This window comes from Poecilia mexicana, unplaced genomic scaffold (genome assembly GCF_051168715.1).
Source record: "Poecilia mexicana isolate PSO_F unplaced genomic scaffold, ASM5116871v1 scaffold_2, whole genome shotgun sequence".
Classification (NCBI taxonomy): Eukaryota; Metazoa; Chordata; class Actinopteri; order Cyprinodontiformes; family Poeciliidae; genus Poecilia; species Poecilia mexicana.
In genome coordinates, this window is record NW_028263371.1 from 14,648,304 (window position 1) to 14,666,607 (window position 18,304).

Here is an 18,304-nt window from a genome sequence, read left to right on the forward strand (position 1 = left end):
AGAGTGGAAAACACATAATACTTTCCCTTTAAGGTGCTCTGATGTGTCTAAATAAAAGCCAACAAATTATGAGGATTATTTAGAAAACGATACGGTTAAAGCAGAACTCTGAAGCCACCGGCTGTCAGGCCTCCAGGCCCCAACCTGTTGTCATGTGATCTGTAAACACTTTAATGAGATCCACAGAGGGGGACGCAGTCGGATAAAAACCTCTTCACTCGCCCGACTCGTTCCTTCAGGTGAGACCACTCAAGTTCACGTCCGAATTCATGTCAGTTGTTTCGACAAATTGCTGTTTTTTACTTTAAAATTAATTTGTTATGGACGCGATGGCTGGTGAGCTAAACGCTACGTATATAACCTTCGGCGGGCATGTAGAGCTGCACAGGTACAGATTTCTGTACTTCGCCGTCATGCTCGTTGTGTACGTCCTGATAATCTGCAGCAACTCCGCCATCTTGAGCCTCATCTGGGTCCAGAAGAGCCTCCACGAGCCCATGTACGTCTTCATCGCGGCCCTGCTCTTCAACTCGCTCCTCTTCAGCGCCACCATCTACCCGAAACTCCTGGTGGACTTTCTGTCCGACGAGCAGACCACGTCTCTGTCCCTGTGCAACCTGCAGAGCTTCACCTACTACTCCCTGTGCGGCGCCGAGTTCCTGCTGCTGTCGGCCATGGCGTACGACAGGTACGTGTCCATATGCAGGCCCCTGCAGTACCAGGCCACCATGAGGAAGCCCACCGTGGTCGTCCTGCTGGCTCTGGCGTGGCTTCTGCCCGCCTGTCAGCTGGTGCCGTCGCTCTTCATCAGCAGGAGCTACAAGCTGTGCCACTCGACTTTGAACGGGATTTTCTGCAACAACGCCATCTCCCAGCTTTTCTGCATGGACTCCAGAGCGTCGTACATCACGTACGGCGCGTTCATCGCGCTGAACACAGTAATACTGCCCATGCTTTTCATCCTGTTCACTTACACAAAAATACTGATCATTTCCTTAAGAGGCTCTGGAAGCATGAGGAGGAAGGCGGCGAAGACGTGCTCCCCTCACCTGCTGGTCCTGATCAGCTTCTCCTGCCTGTGTTCGTACGACATCGTCGTGGCCCGGCTGCAGGTCGACCTGGACAGGACGGCGCGGTTCATCATGACTTTACAGGTGGTGTTGTATCATCCGCTCTTCAACCCCATCATCTACGGCTTGAAGATGGAAAAAATCCACAGACACCTCAGAATGGTTTTCTCTCACGACAAACGCAAAGTGAGCGTCTGAGGAAACGTTTTCCTCTGTGTGTGAAAGGCAACATGTTGGACTTTAACAATGCATTACAGTTCTGATGTTTAACATTTAATGATTTTTCTTTAAGTTTACCTTTAGTGTAATTACTCCCTTGATTGTTGTTCTTATTATATTGGAGAATACAGTAGAAAAATATAAAATAAAACCAAGTCCCCATCTTTGACAGGTACAAACATTATGTACCTGTATAATAATGTTTGTACCTGTAATGATTACAATAGCTGCCAAAGATGGGGACTTATTTTTATTTTATTTTTATTTATTTATTTATCTTCAGTTTCAGTAGTTTCTGACTTATGATTTGGTGAAGAAAATATCTTACTAAAAAGAAAAGTGTGTATTTCAAATCCACTTGTGTGTTTTGAATTCATGTTCAATGTTTTTAATAAAGTCAGTCGGTGATGAAGAGGTGTCATCATTTCAGCTGAAGCGTACAGAACATGCAGATCAAGTCACAAATATGAAATGCATAAGAATAATAATCAGATAATATTAATAATCAAGACTGTCCAAAACTCTGTTATCTCCCATGAAATCACAGTATTTGCTTAGGAAATTAGAATGTGAGGATTATTTGTCTGATTAAAACCTTTTGAAACTTTACAACCTTCAATCAGATAGTAAACATTATTTTTCCTTAAAGCCCACGTCTGTATTAAAATTGTCTTCCTTTTTTCCATTAGTCTGATGTTAAGTTTAAGTGTCATGTTTTCATGAAAATTGCACTAAGCAAGTTTATTATTTATTTTTTTACATATTTGTTGACACTATGAGAAATATAAACTGTGACAAAAATCGAGCTCCTCTGCCTTCCCCCAGTGCTAACTAGAACCAACCAATCACTTGTTTTATTTACATTTTCACTGTTAGTGTGAAAATGTAATGTTAAAAATGTTAGTTCAGTTATGTAAAAAGAAAAAAATCTCAGAGGAGGTGAACTGTATGCATTTCTTCATCTGAACACAGTACTTCTGTTGAGCTTGTGCTTCTTCCTAAGGGTCATGACACGACACTCTGGGACTAAAATAATCAAAATATGTTTTCACTAACTAAGGATTAATCTCCATGGCAACCATTCAGAAAAGGCCTGGGGGTGCTGAAGGTGCGTCTCCTCGTCTTTTCTAGTTGCAGTTTGCAAGCCACTGAGCTTCCGGCTCACAGAGCAGCCTTCCCCCATTCAGCTCCTTCAGACTAGCTGACAGCAATTAGCAAACATCTGGTGGAACTGAGCATCTGCTGAGTTCTTTATAGGAGCTAATTCTCAGAGCAATGCTGATAAAAATGCTGTTAAAGGGTTAACAAAGGAGCCGTGTTGTGATGACTTCCTGTAGAGGAGTTTCTGAAAGAACAGGAGCTTTTAAAGAGACAGAGGTCCAATTTCAAGGTGCCAAATTATGAAGTAAGTTTTCTTTTAAACACATTTGATATATAGAGCATTTTTATAACACCAGAAGTTAACATAGTTCCTATAAAATGACTCTATATGGCTGGAAAACACATAATACTTTTAATTCAGTTTCTGACATACAAGAAGCAAATAGTGATGAAATTTTCACGCCCAAGTTCTTAGGCCTTAATGAACCCGAGTTCCTGTCAGATGTAAACACGTTAATGAGGTCCATGGAGAGAGAAGCAGCTGGATAAAAACTTTGACTGGACCCGGACGCCTCACTGTGAGGTGAGCACACCCGAACCGGCGCGTCATAATATCCATTAACTTGAACTGCATTTCTGTGAGGCAACACCTTTTGGATTCCTGTCGTTGCCTTGTTGAACTTTTATAATGGATCAAATGAATGACAAACCAAACGTAACATATATAACTTTTGGCGGCCACGTTGAATTGCAGAAATACCGCTTCCTGTACTTTGCGATGACGTTCAGCGTCTACGTCCTCATACTCTGCAGCAACTCAACCATCCTGTGTCTCATCTGGGTCCGACGGAGCCTCCACCAGCCCATGTACGTCTTCATCGCCGCTCTGCTCTGCAACTCGCTCCTTCTCAGCACCAACGTCTACCCGAAGCTTCTCATCGACCTCTTATCCGATGTGCAGATTACGTCTCATTTGGCGTGCAGGATTCAGGCTTTGATCTATTACTCTCTGTGTGGTTCTGAGTTCCTCCTCTTGGCAGCCATGGCGTACGACCGCTACGTCTCCATCTGTAAACCGCTGCAGTATCAAGCCGTCATGAGGAAAAGGACGGTGACCGCTCTGCTGGTTCTGGCGTGGCTCCTGCCATCCTGTCAGCTCGTGCCGTCACTTATTCTAGGCGACGGTTTCAAACTCTGTAAGTTCACGCTGAATGGGATTTTTTGCAACAACGCCGTCACCAAGCTTTCCTGCATGACCTCAGCAGGGCCCTATATTATATATGGCGTGTTCATTTTAGTTAATACCATATTCGTCCCCTTGGCTTTCATCCTTTTCACCTACTGTAAAATACTTGTCATATCCTACAGAAGGGGCTCGGACGTCAGGAAAAGGGCCATGCAGACCTGCGCGCCGCACCTGCTGGTTCTCGTCAGTTTCTCGTGTTTGTGTTCGTACGACGTCATCATAGCCCGACTGGATATCGATTTGCCCAAAGCGGCGCGATCGATCATGACTCTGCAGGTGGTTCTGTATCAGCCTCTGTTTAACCCAATAATCTACGGGCTGAAGATGAAGGAAATCCACAAACACCTCAAGAGGCTTTTCAGCCGAAGCAGAATCTGCGTTTGTGTTGCACTGATCAATAACTGATAGTTCAGTTCAGGTTATGGTATGAATAAATATCATTAATGTCTTAAAAAAGATGACAGACTCACTAGTGTAATGACAAAGTTATTGTTTAACTGATTCTTATATTTTGTTAGTGTATTAAGGTTTGTAAGAGTCAAAATTAAACTAGGTCTTGTCATATTCTTTTATTGTAAATCATTAATATCATTATCTTTTATTGTATTATACTAAGAATTAATTCTATTTGAGTCATAATATTCATTTAAATTCCTATTGTTTTTGTTCCACAGTGTACTATGCTACATAGTTAAGACAATGTGACATTTCATAGCTTCATATGTTTCCCTCTTACCTGAAAACATTTTCTAATGGTGACGTTTATCGTTTGTCTATGTTTTGTAAAGTTTCCCCTTTTTTTAGACTTTATGAAAAAATATCTCTGCGGGTCTTTGTTCATTCATGAAAACCACATAGCCTGTTTAAAGTTGCTTCTGAGCCACAGTAAATGGAACATTGACCAACATATTTGATGCGTGTTGATGATTTTTGAAGACGGCTCTCGTCAAAATGTAACACCTGTTCCTGGTTTCTCAATTGGTGACTGTATGTTGTTTTTCTGACCGTTTATTTTTGTGTTTTTATGCTGCCTTGCTGCTGAAATGTGCCATAGAAATAAACCTGATTGATTTTTGGATTGATTGATTAACATGCACGTACTGTCACCTCTGATTAAACTAGTGTTGACAGATGTTATTAACTGGAGTCAAACACATTTATTCATAGTAGATTATTGGTTAAAGAAATTTTAGTAAAATGGAGATCTTAAATTATATTCAATCCACCACAAGGTGCAATGATGTGGCAACATCAATGTTACTAACATCGCCGCTCAGTGGTCATAATATTATGCCTGAACTTTCCAATTGCAACAGTTAATGTGCTGCTACTTCTTTCACTGTATAATGTACGTTTTTCAGAAACACGTAGATCTTCCCAATTAATCAATAAAAACATGTTACTTGCGATGATATTTGTTAGTTTTCACTTGAAGGATTCATGACTTCATCAACATTTCAGCGCTGTTTGTGATGAAGTCATCATTTTGATTTCTAAACATAAGTAAACGAAGGTGATGCAAAACGTTAACATCTTGTCCTATATCAAGGAAATTGAAAAACAAATCACTATAATTTCATAATAAGCTGATCATTTACAATTCTTTAATTTCAATGCAGACACATAAATATTACAAAGTGGATTCTATGTGAAAAGGAAAAAGTGGAAATCATTGCAATTCTCTAGAGTCTTGAATAACCAATTACTTTGGATATTGTTGGGCATTAAAGGGGCAGTGTTATGTAAAAATGACCTTTTTGAGCTTTTCACTACATTATAATGTTATTGCCTCATCAAAAACATACCTAGATTGTTGCCTTGATTCTTTCAGGCATGTTTTAGAAATCCTTTAATCTCCATGGCAACCGTTCAACTGTCCAAAACACCTGGGTGGACTTAGCCCCGCCTCTGAGGACCAAGCTCCTCCTCTGAGCTGCAGATTCCAAGTTTCTGCCTCGCAGAGCAGCTCTCCCCTGCCACTCCTTCACTCAGCTCCTTCAGACTAGCCAGCAGCAATTAGCAAACACCTGCCAGAACTGCGCAGCTGCTGAGCTACGTCTGAGCTACGTAGCTAAGGGTTAACAGAGGAGCCATGTTATGACGACTTCCTCAAAGCAAAGTGCTGGAAAAAGCAGGAGTTTCTTCAAGAGATAAATGCCCAATTTTAAGGCATTAAATCACAAAGTCAAATTTTTTTAAGTCACATTTGACATATATGGCATTTTTATAACAACTAAATGTAACATAGTTTCTTGGTAATGCTATAAGATGAAACTATGTGCCTGCAAAACATATAACACTGCCCATTTATTACTTGTTGTTGGAGACCCCTACAGGGCCAATGTGGAACTGCGCTAGCTGCTCCTTATGCTCACAGCTGAGACAGCCAGTGTGGATGATGATGATGATGATGATGATGGAAGCACTAATAAAAACAGTTCATCTCCTACAGACCTCTCAGTCAGACTGACTCCAGCCTTGTACTCATCCTGTAACTGTTTTTCTTTCTCTTGTATAATAACACTGAGAATGGAAGCAAAGACTAATATGACATATATAATTCTCGGAGGCTTTGTAGAAGTGCAAAGGTACAGATACCTTTATTTTATGATCATGTTGACTGCATATCTTGTAATAATTAGCTTTAACATCTCCATCGTTTGCCTCATTATTGTTCACAAAAGCCTCCACGAGCCCATGTATGTTTTTATTGCCGCTCTGTTAATCAACTCCATTCTTTTCAGCACCAACATTTACCCCAAGCTTTTCATCGACTTCTTATCAGAACGGCAGGTCATACCTTACCAGGCTTGCCTCTTTCAAGTTTTTGCGTTTTATTCTCTGAGCGCTTCTGAGTTCCTGCTGCTGGCAGCCATGGCTTATGACAGATATGTGTCCATATGCAAGCCTCTGCGATATCCGTCCATCATGACTAAGACCACCGTGAGTGCTTTGCTGGTTTTGGCTTGGTTTGTGCCTGCTTGCCACGTGTCAGTCTCCATTATCCTGAGTTCCAACAAAAGGCTCTGCAGTTACACTCTAAATGGGATTTTCTGCAACAATGCCGGCCACGGTCTCTACTGTGTCAACTCGCCGGCGCTGTCTGTTTATGGTGTAGTTGTGCTGTTTAACGTTGGTTTTCTTCCCATGCTTTTCATACTCTTCACATACGCGAGGATAATGGTGGTAGCCTATCAGAGCGGTAGGGAGGTCAGAAGGAAAGCTGCGCAGACCTGTCTGCCTCACCTGCTGGTTTTAATAAACTACTCCGTCCTGCTAACGTACGACGTCGTCATAGTCAAGCTGGAGACGGATGTGCCGAAGATGGCGCGACTTGTAATGACGCTTCAGATAATTACGTACAATCCTCTCTGCAACCCGCTCATATACGGGATAAAAATGAAAGAGATTTCCAAACATCTCAAGAGGTTGTTCTGTCAAACCAAATGGAAGTAAAAGAATAAAAGAGGAGGAATTTAATGTTTGAATGCCTTAATGTGATTAAAACTAAATGCAGCTGCAAAGGCAAAAATAATGATGCCTTTGCAAACATTTTTAAATGTTTAAGTTTAATGCTCTTGTTTTTTGTTGGGGGGTTTTTTAGTTCACCTTCATGGCAGCTTCATACTGTATGTAATCCTCTATCAGCAGTAAGACATTCAACAGTAACTTTCACAAGAAGCCTGTCTGGATAAAAAGAAAGTGTTGTTTTGATAAACTGCAAAAACACAAAATCTTACCAAGTAGTTTTGGTCTAGTTTCTAGTGCAAATATCTTCATACATTTGAAATTATAGATAACTTTTCCTCAAGGTAAAGCAGCTCGTTTTAAGTAAATAATTCCTTAATGTTGATGAAAAAGTTTTAGTTCCATTTGCAGATTATTTCATAATCATTTCAACATGGAAGTAGTAATTTTCCATCAATATTAAGGAATTATTGACTTAAATCAAGCTCCTTTACCTTGTAGAAAAGGTACTTGTAAGTTAGTTTTGTCTTGTTTCAAGTGCCCTAAGATTTGCACTGGAAACTGGACCAAAACAACGTGGTTAGATTTTGTGTTTTTGCAGAGTAAATGTACCAGGACTCTGTGCTCTATGTTTGTCACAGGCTGCATTCAGCAGACTCATCATGTGCAGGCTGTCGTTCTGCAGTTTGCTCACTCTGTCATGTGACGCTTTGTGCTTACTGAAGTGTGGTTGTACTGATGTGGCAAGAAAAATGAAATAAAATTTGAATAACAACCTTCTTTAATTCTTGTTCATAGTTGTAAGTAGAGAGAGTGTTTGTAAAAACATTACTTTGAAGCAGGTGTCTTCTAATAGTGATCATAGATCATAGTGTCTTCTAACCAGCAGTCAACAGCAGAACACATTATTTAAACACGTTCCATTTATTTAAACCTGAAGCAACCAGAACTGACTCTTGCAAAAACTGGCATCCTGTGAAAGCAACTCATACAGCTCTCTTACATAAACAAAGTCCATCATGCAAAATAAAACACACACACTCAAATTGTGTGTAATGTGTAAGCTATTATCAGCACAACAATTTTCTTCCGTTTGTCTGGAGTCGGGTCATGAGGAACTCGTCCCCTACTTGAAGGCACGTGCAGACGGGGGTCTGGGAGTGCTCGAGCACCTGCCCCTTTTGCTCCTTGCCCCCAAGTGCCCTTTAGGTAATTTTTTTTTTTTTTTGTATTATTTCCTAAGCCCTCTTCTGACACATAATAATATGTACTAAAATTTATTTATTTATTTTTGTACATCATAAGCCTTCCGGTCACCTTGTTACCTTTGACCTTTTGCCCATGACGGATGACGCAGTTGCCTCTCGCGCAGTGAGATAAGGCGGCTAACTGGAGCTCAGCATAGCGAACGTTCCAGATTACAGATCAGTTTTTGGTGGATTAAAATGTTTTTGGTGAATAAAGTGGAGTAGACTTGCTAAAAAGCTTCTTCCTTGTATCGCTAATGATATCAGTCATTCTTCAGTATCGCTTATGCAATAGGGGCACATCGCCCGTCCAAAACCGATCATCTCCATAATGGATATATACCCGATCTTCTAGTTTCCTTTGCTGCATAATTTATTCTAGCATTAGGTAAATGTGTCTTGGTAGAGAATAGCACTTAAATAAAAGTCCAACAAGGATATTCATTTAGAATTAAAAATGACTCACCCTGAATTACCATGATAGATATAATGTATGTAATAAAAGTGTGTAATTAATGAAGGGGAAAAAACTCAATCCAGACTTTCAGTATGTTTAGGTTTGGTACGCAGAGTATGAAGTAAATTTTCCCCCCCCGATTATTCAATGAAAAAAAACTGACCTCAGTTAAGTAAAATAAAATTGTTACCAAAACTTTAGGAATTGTAATGATTTTTTTTTTTTTAAACAAAAATGTTTGTTTAAAAATCTTTTTCTTTTTAAATTAAATAACTAATTTTTTTTCTTGTGAACTTAAAAAGTTATTTTGCCAAACATAAACTTTTATTTGTACACATCATTAATATTTTGTTGTGATTTTAGGCTCTGCCCACGACGTCATGTGGGAATCACAAGCAAAACTTTGAGTCACAAACAAAAACTTAGAATATCAAGAAAAGATTTCTGACATGTGCAAATAAGTTTGTTTTGCAAATAATTTTTTCACTTCATGAGACAAAAATGTGTGATTTTAATTTAAAAAAAGTTTTTTTAAGCAAAACTCAGTAGGCTTTTCTCATGGTGACATGCATTAACAATTCAATTTTGCATTAGTTTTTTCCCCCTCTTTCTGCAGTTCCACATTAGTTTGTTTTGCTCTGCTTTCCTGAATGGACCATCTTCATCTCCACTACAAGTGTAGCAAACAGGCAGCTCTTTTTTATAAATTACAGTACACTAAAAGGTTGCATTGTGCCCTTGTTTAATTGCGGGTTTGAATATTGCAATACTTTCCTATAACAAAATAGACCTGCGGAAAGAAATTACCAATAAAATATCTTGCATATGTATAGTTGTATGCTCTGTATAGAGATTTACCTTAGCTTTGATTATATATTTCACAATTTTGTAATTGTATTAAACTCTGACAGCTGTGTGGCTTTGTTAATATTCTGTTCTAGAATGCGGTTAGATGTGCCTTTTTTTTTGAGCAACTGCCCCTTTAGTGATCTCTGCACGGCCCTGTCGTTTTCTTTAAGTTTTTGGCTGTAGACTGCAGAATGGGGCATTGGCTGTGCTGGACTGTTGGCTTGATCTAAGTCACAGGTGTCAAACTCCAGTCCTGGAGGGCCACTGTCCTGTAACATTTAGATGTGTCGCTGCTGCACCACACCTGAATAGAATAATTAGGTCAGTAGCAAGGCTCAGGAGAACTGATCTACACAGTGAGGAGTCAATTGAGCCATTTGACTCTGGTGTTTTGTACCTGTGGCACATCTAAACACTGTCTAAATGTTTTTTCTTTGTTAGTGTGTCATGTTAGTGACTGAAGCCTGTTATGACTCCAACACATTTCTTCAGACAGGTTGGCACGACTTTTAATGCTGTCCAAAAATTTTTTCTATAAGCTGACTAATTTCTTTAGTAATTATTTCTGACTTTTTTATGCTTGATCTTGTAAACCGGGTGGGCAGAGTAATGTGAATGAATATGACGGTGACACACACAGGTGAGTCTGATTAGTTTTGCTCACACTACTTTTTAAAATATTTATTTATTATCCTAATGTTTCTGCTATATTTCCTGTTTTTCCTTCATGTTGGCGAAAACAAGAGCAGCACCAAAGACACTTCATCATCAGTGATCACAAGACCATCCAATGAACTTTCAAAGCACACTTCACCTTCATTGCAAAGTACCATTAATGTATAACCTTTGTTATATATTGCTGTCAGTGCTGTTTGATGTTTTGAAATAAAAGTAGATTACATATTGTAGGGGACTTCCGGATGGCGGAGAAACGAACAACAGCTTAAACTCCGGGCTCCCAGACGGTCGAGTTATTCCCCGACAAATAACTCATCAAACATCATTATTGATATTCATATGTCATGTTGGGGAATAATAAAAGGAAGACAAGAGGAATTCAGCAAGAAAAAACGAAAGAAACCGCAGTTTTATCGAAGGACTCGCCCTATGACAGTAAGCTAACGGCGGACAAAGATATGGAAGCTATGGGAGCTAACATCCTAGCCGAGCTGAAAGAAGTTCAGACAAACCTCAAAGAACAAATTACCGACCAGTCAGGACTTATAAAAAAAGAAATGTCTGAATTCAGAAAAGAGATGGGGAAACGGCTTGACGATGTTATCACAGACCTGAAAGGTGTAAAGAACAGAGTTGAAGAGGCCGAGCAACGAATAACCGAAGTGGAGGAATTCAACATGGACGTCAAAGATGTACTGAGCTACACGCTCCAATTACAAGAAGACCTCCAAACACGCCTTACAGATCTGGAAGCTCGCTCACGCAGGAATAACATCCATATCCATGGGATCATAGAGGGAGAAGAAGGTGATAATTTGCAAAAATTCATAGAGAATTTTATAAAAACCGAACTCTCCCTCACGGACATTACGCTGGGCATACAGCGTTGCCACCGGTCGCTCGGGCCCAAACCGAAGGAACGCGTACTTCGTTCGGCATGGGGTAAGAAGGTGATACAGCTGAGAGGAAAGAGGGTGTTCTTTGACCAAGATTTTCCCAGTGATATCCTTGCCAAGCGTAAAGCTTACAACCCCCTGAGGAGGATCTTAAAAGAGAGGGGAGTTCGCTTCCAGACCATGTACCCATCAAGACTCCGTGTGTATTACGAGAATGGCACTGTGATTTACAATAGTGCACAGGAAGCGTCAGATGACATGCAGAAGAAGAATATGTTTGAGGCGACCGGTGTGCCGGCGGGAGATGCCTCCCGGCCCAAACCGGGAACTCTTTCCCGGGGAGGGGCGGGTGAGGCCCGACGGTGGAACCGGGAAGAGAGAAAGAAACACATCCAGGAAAAACTTGGGGCATTTAGACGCAATGACAGCGCACCATAGCCGCCGGGTGGATTCCTCTATAAAGTACGAATAGAACATACGACCGTGTACCTGGGAGCTGGCATGTTTTCTCCAAGAGCGCTGCCAGGATGGACGAGAGTGGTGGGGCAGCACTACAAGGAGCCCCCTTGGACACTAGGGACTCTCCTCACTATACCGTAGGTGGACGGATACCTCACCTTTGGAAGTCATGTATGTTATGTTATGTGTTTTCTTATAGTTCTGCAGATCCCCCTTCTTTTTGTTTGCTAGAGCATATGGGAAATAATAGTGTTTTTTTGTTAGAATGTTAACGACAGAAGTGAAACGACAATATAAGGTAATTACTCTTAATGTTAATGGCTTACATAACCCCATTAAAAGAAGTAAAGCAAAGAGAAAAGCAAGATATAATTTTCTGGCAAGAAACACATCTTTCTACTGTGGAACATGAAAAACTAACCAAAATGGGGTTTAAAAATGTATACTTTTCACCATGTACAAAAAATAGCTCTAGAGGAGTAGCAATTTTATTATCTAATGGGTTGAATTTTCAATTCACCTCACAAATCAAGGATAAAGAAGGACAATATATACTAGTCAAGGGATACATAGATCATAAAGAAGTTACCTTATTGAATGTGTATAGACCACCCGGAAATAATAAAAAGCTTATTAGGCAAATTTTTGACATGATTACAACAGAAGTGTCTGGGATACTGATATGCGGGGGAGATTGGAATGTTCACTTAAATCCCTATCTGGACTCGTCCAGCAGAAATACAAACTCTCAGACAGAAACAATATACATAAAAAGAATGCTTAAAGAAACAGGATTGCTGGATGTATGGAGGAACTTACACCCTCTAGATAAAAAATACACCTTTTTCTCACATTCGCATAAGATGCATTCAAGATTAGACTATTTCTTTATACAAAAAGTCGATAAACACAGAATAATAAGCTGTGACATAGGGGTCAGAGATATATCTGATCATGCAGGGGTATATATAACACTTCACCTAGATAATGATCGCAAGGAAACTTTGTGGAGGCTCAACATTAATTTATTAAACGACACTAAATTTGACAGCTTTGTAGAAAAAGAATTTAAAAACTATATGGACCATAACAACACAGAGGACATTTCCCCCTGTATTCTGTGGGACGCAGCAAAAACTGTTTTGAGAGGGAAATTAATTATGTGGTCCTCCTATAAAAAAAAAGAAAAAGAGAAATGTTTAAAAGATCTTACTACAAAATTAAAATCTCTAGAAGCAGAGCATATGGAAAGTAACAATGACCATACTCTACTTAAAATAATGGAAACAAGACAGACTCTAAACTGTTTATATGAGGACCAGATAGAGGAAAAAGCTAGATTTATCAAACAGAATTACTACGAAAATGGACCCAAATCAAAGAGATTACTTGCCTGGAGAATACGTAAACAACAGATTGATAGATTTATACAGAAAATTAAAAACCCAACAGATAGAAAGATACACAACTCTCTGAAAGACATTAAAAAATCTTTTGAACTATACTATACTCAACTGTATACCCAACCTCATAAAGTAGACCCATCATCAATGAGGGCGTTTCTTTCCTCACTGGATCTACCATCAATAGGAATAGATCAAAATAATAGACTTACACAACAAATAACTGAGGAGGAGATTAACAAAGCAATTTCAAAAATGAAAGGGAATAAGATGGCAGGTGAGGATGGCTATCCGGCAGAATGGTACAAACACTTCCGAAAACTATTCATCCCACTGCTTGGGAAATGCTTTAACCATGTACTCTCTGGAGGGGAAATACCGCCATCTTGGAAAAGGGCAATAATCTCAGTGATCCCTAAACCGGGAAAAGATAAAATGGAGCGCAATTCATATAGACCAATATCTGTTTTAAACATTGACTACAGGATATATGCAACAATAATGGCTAAAAGGCTGGAATTTATAATCCCAGAAATTATAGACACAGATCAGACTGGCTTTGTCCATAACAGACAAACTCATGACAACGTGAGACGAGCTCTTCATCTCATAGGCAGAATGAAAAACATAGAATCAATAGCCATCAGCTTGGATGCAGAAAAAGCGTTTGACTCAGTGTATTGGAATTACCTTTATTTAGCATTGGAAAGATTTGGCTTTAATAATCAAATTATAGGCTGTTTTCGGTCTCTGTATGAATCTCCCTCTGCCAGGATTAAGATTAATGGGGACTTAACGGATAGAATACAATTAGAAAGGGGCTGCCGCCAAGGCTGCCCTCTCAGCCCCACATTGTTTGCGCTTTTTATTGAGCCTCTAGCGCAGGCCATCAGAGAACATAAGAATATTAAGGGCGTAAATATTAAAGGCACTGAGCACAAGACATGCCTCTACGCTGATGATATCCTCATGACGCTAACTGACCCGGAGACCAGCCTACCTAACCTTTTCTCCCTATTGAAAATATTTGGCATGTACTCTGGGTATAAATTAAATCTGCAGAAAACACAAACCCTTTCATTCAATTACCAACCATCACCAAGAATCCAGAAGCTGTCCGGATTCTGTTGGGGCAATAAATGTATAAAATATCTTGGGGTTAATATCCCAGCGGAGTTAACTGACCTTTTTGAATACAATTATACCCCACTGACAGAAGAGATTAAGGCGGATCTACAACGTTGGCCGTTGTTAACTATGAATCTATATAATCGAATAGATATAATAAAAATGAACCTCTTACCAAGGCTTCTCTATCTTTTTCAGGCTCTGCCTATAAAAATACCCGACAGACAATTCCACAACTGGGATAGAATAATCTCAAATTTTATCTGGGCTAAACAAAAACCCAGAGTAAGATTTCAAACATTACAACTATCAAAGGAAAAGGGTGGTTGGGCGTTACCACACATGGAGGACTATTATAGAGCAGCACAGATGAGAGTGATAGTTGGTTGGTGTGATCCAACATGTGAAACAAAATGGAAAGAGATGGACATGTCTTACACTAACACACCCCTACAATCCTTGCTCGGAGATCGTCCTCTCATTAAAAAACACATAGATTCTGACCTAATACCCTTATGGACAAAGGTACCGTTGGACGTTTGGTATAAAATATCAAAACAAGTACAAATTGAAAGAAATGCCGTATTTTGAGATGGCCTGCCTACGATAGAGATTTTCCCCCATCAAGATTGGATAGAAGATTCATGCAGTGGGCTCAAAAAGGCATAACAAGTTATTGGAAGATTACAAATAACAACGAATTAAAAAGTTTTATACAACTTCAAAATAACTACAACTTGGAAAAACCAGATTTTTATAGGTACCTCCAACTAAGACACCACTACAATAAGAGTATAAAGCGCCTGGACGAGGAAGAGACAGGTATACTTAAAATCCTATTGGACTCAAGTAATGGAAGATCCCCTGGAAGAATAATATCCAAACTATATTCATGCCTACAATTGGGAAGGAAACGTGATACAACATATATCAAGGTAAAATGGGAAAAAGATGCTAAAATAAAAATAACTGATGATGCTTGGTTAAATATATGTAACTCTGTGATTCACACATCAAGTTCAGGCCTCTGGAAGGAATTTACCTGGAAATGTATGGTACGTTTTTTTATTACACCGAACATTAGAGGTAAACACTGTAACAACACTGAAAAAGCAAAATGTTGGAGGAATTGTGGGAATGAGTCTGCGGGACATTTTCATATCTTCTGGGAATGTACAAAGATTACACCCTTTTGGTTGGAGGTGATAGGGGAAATCAATGCTAAAATGGACCTGAACCTGCAATATGATGTTACTGTGGTACTCCTGGGTGATCTACCCCAGACATTGGAGAAATCGGATAGATATCTGCTCCTGGTACTGTTAGCAGGAGCAAGGAAAGCGATAACCCGCAGGTGGTTGGACCCAGAACCGCCAACGATCTCAGAATGGAGAGAGATAGTCGGGGAGATCCATACAATGGAGAGATTGACTTTCTCATTAAGACTGGCTACTCACAAATACAACAAATATTGGAAAAAACTGAAACCTCTCTAATAATTGTTAATAGACGTAATTACCGTTTTTTGTTGATTATTATGACTGCACCTGTCAACTTGAATGCTCTGTGTTAAAGAGGGATCTGACTGTTCCAAATGTGTATGTGTACTAAAAAACCCTAAAAATGCTTAAAAATAAAGTATAAAAAAAAAAAAGATTACATATTGTAAATGGTGCTGGTGTTTTTGTAGCATCTAATGTGGCATCTAATGTCTTTTAAAATTAATTTGGGGATAATTGATGGCCAATGGTTTCTGGGGGGAAAAAAGGTTTTAATTGCTCTAGTGGCTTTTATTTGGTAGTAAAATGACAAAAAAAATTGAGTAAGGAGAGAAGGGGAAGACCGGGAAGCAAACCCACTACAGCCACATTGAAAACTAGAGCCTCCATTTGTAGGTTGTGCTTAACCACTGCACCACCACAACACACTCTGCAAGTAGTATTTCAGAACTCAGATTTCTATGTTAATATATACTTTACACCTTTCTGTGTTACATTAACATGTTCATAGTGTTAACTTTTGACAACATACACTAGTGTTGGGTAGATTAACACTGAAGTGTGTTTAATTTCAACTACTGTGAGTGTTGATTCATCTCTATCACAAATAACACTTTCAAAAGTGTAACTTCTACACCATCCAGAGTGGACCACTCTGACACTTTCGAAGTGTTTAATTTAACTCTGTAGGAGTTGATGGAACACTTCCAAATTTGCTGTTTGGTCCACAGCTGTTTCGGATTCTTCTTGTGGCCTTTGGATGTAAGATGAAGCACATGAACCAACAGAAGAATGCCTGGTTTTCCCAGCCTGTTGGAACAACAGGATAAATAGCAGACACATTAGGATAATAAACATTTTAAAGAGAAGTGAGCAAAACTAACCAGATCCACCTGTGTGTGTGTGTGTCACCATCACAGTCATTCAAAATACTTTGTCCATCCGGTTTACCACCTACAACATAAAGCATAAAAATGTCAGAAAAATGTCAGAAATAATTACCATGAACACAACTCAGACATTAGGCATTATAGAAATTAGTCAGCTTATAGAAACATTCTGGAGATGATTTCTTCTGCCAACCTGTCAGAAGAAATGTGTTGAAGTCATCATAACAGGCTTCAGTCACCAACATGAAGTACTAATGAAGAAAAAAGAAGCAGCCAATATGTCATTGTTTATTATTTATAGAGACAAAAACATTTTGGCTTAGCTTTGCTCGCCTAGATCAAACCACCGGTCCAGCACAGCCACTCTCCCCATTATGGCGTCTATAGCCGAAAACGTCAAGAAAACGACTCCGCAGCTAAATAATGTTAACTCAAACTGCCTTTCTGACAGTTTTAATGTTTGTTTAACCACCCGACACCCCGTGCTACACCTGCTTGGCTAGCTTTAGCTGCTAACAAAAATAATAAACTAAGGGTGCTCACGTCCAGTCCTCGAGAGGTCCTGCAACTTTTCGATGCATCTTTACTCCAACAGACCAGGATCAGCTCCGAACAGACCTGCTAACCAGCCTTTCATTTGATTCAGGTGTGTTAATTGGCGCAGAAAAGCATCTGAAAGTTGCAGGATAGCAGCTCTCAAGGACTGGACTTGAGCTCCCCTGTACTGAACAGTCGTACTGCGATATTCAAACAAATAAACTTACGTCAAGCATAAGTTGATACTGTTGCGCAAACAGAAAGTTAATGTATTCATTAAAAATAATAAAAATAAAAAACATGATGGTCTTAACATGTAACTTACCTTGTTTTGTTTTTTGTTTTTTTAAAATAGATCTTTATTGAGATACAGAATACATAACAGTATAAACGCAACTCTTTAGCAAACACCATCTCTTTAGGGAAACTGACAAACCTATCTTTGAATTTGACTAAACAAGTGTTTAATTAACATTGTATTTTTAACATACAACACCAGCACTGGTAATCTAACACTTTTCATTATGCTCTGTAGATTTCGATTCATTCCCTAAAAGATTTATTATGGAAAGTATTTTTTTCTTTCCGTTTAATATTGTCTTTAAATGCTGGTTCTCTAAGATGCAAATACAAGTAAAATGTCTTTCCTGGGAACAAAACTGTACTGTACAATTATTTTACGGTAATTTACTGCCAGTCATCAGTCTTGATTGTGACAACAGAAGAAGACATCAAATTGACAATATCCTACCGTATTTTGGAATAACAGTATGTTACTGCTGGAATTCCACCGTAAATTTACAGCCATTTCTAAGAGTGTGGTTGTCCTATCTATCTATCTATCTCTCTATCTAAGTGTTTCTCAAACATTTTCAGGCTGAGGACCACTTACCCCATTTAACAAACAGTCACAGACCACCTAACCTGAAATTGCCCCTGCGATAACATATCTTAATTAATATATAATTAGCTGCTTAACTCACATATTGTTGATTTTGTTGTTCATCCTAATGAGAAGAGTGCTGCTGTGGGGGTTCTTGTTTTTTATTCAGTATAAGGACCATTTTTCCATTTTAAGATTTTGTTAGCTGTTTCGTTTACCATGGGAATAAGTATTCAGTAAATTTTGGAGCATTACTCATTGATTAATGCTTGTT

General features: G+C 39.2%; 3 protein-coding genes across 3 annotated transcripts; all 3 read left to right on the forward strand.

Annotated features, from left to right (window-relative positions):
* Positions 1-59: 59 nt before the first annotated feature.
* On the forward strand, positions 60-1,674 carry LOC106928109 (olfactory receptor 6N2-like). The gene has a single exon (XM_015004157.2). The coding sequence runs from the start codon at positions 321-323 to the stop codon at positions 1,266-1,268; it is 948 nt and encodes a 315-aa protein (XP_014859643.2). The 5' UTR covers positions 60-320; the 3' UTR covers positions 1,269-1,674.
* A 1,404-nt stretch (positions 1,675-3,078) lies between these two features.
* LOC106928110 (olfactory receptor 2T2-like) lies at positions 3,079-4,041 on the forward strand. Its single transcript, XM_015004158.2, has one exon. The coding sequence runs from the start codon at positions 3,079-3,081 to the stop codon at positions 4,039-4,041; it is 963 nt and encodes a 320-aa protein (XP_014859644.2).
* A 1,852-nt stretch (positions 4,042-5,893) lies between these two features.
* On the forward strand, positions 5,894-7,092 carry LOC106928106 (olfactory receptor-like protein COR2). The gene has a single exon (XM_015004154.2). It carries the CDS (start codon positions 6,004-6,006, stop codon positions 7,090-7,092), a length of 1,089 nt encoding a protein of 362 aa, XP_014859640.2. The 5' UTR covers positions 5,894-6,003.
* The last annotated feature ends 11,212 nt before the right edge of the window (positions 7,093-18,304 follow it).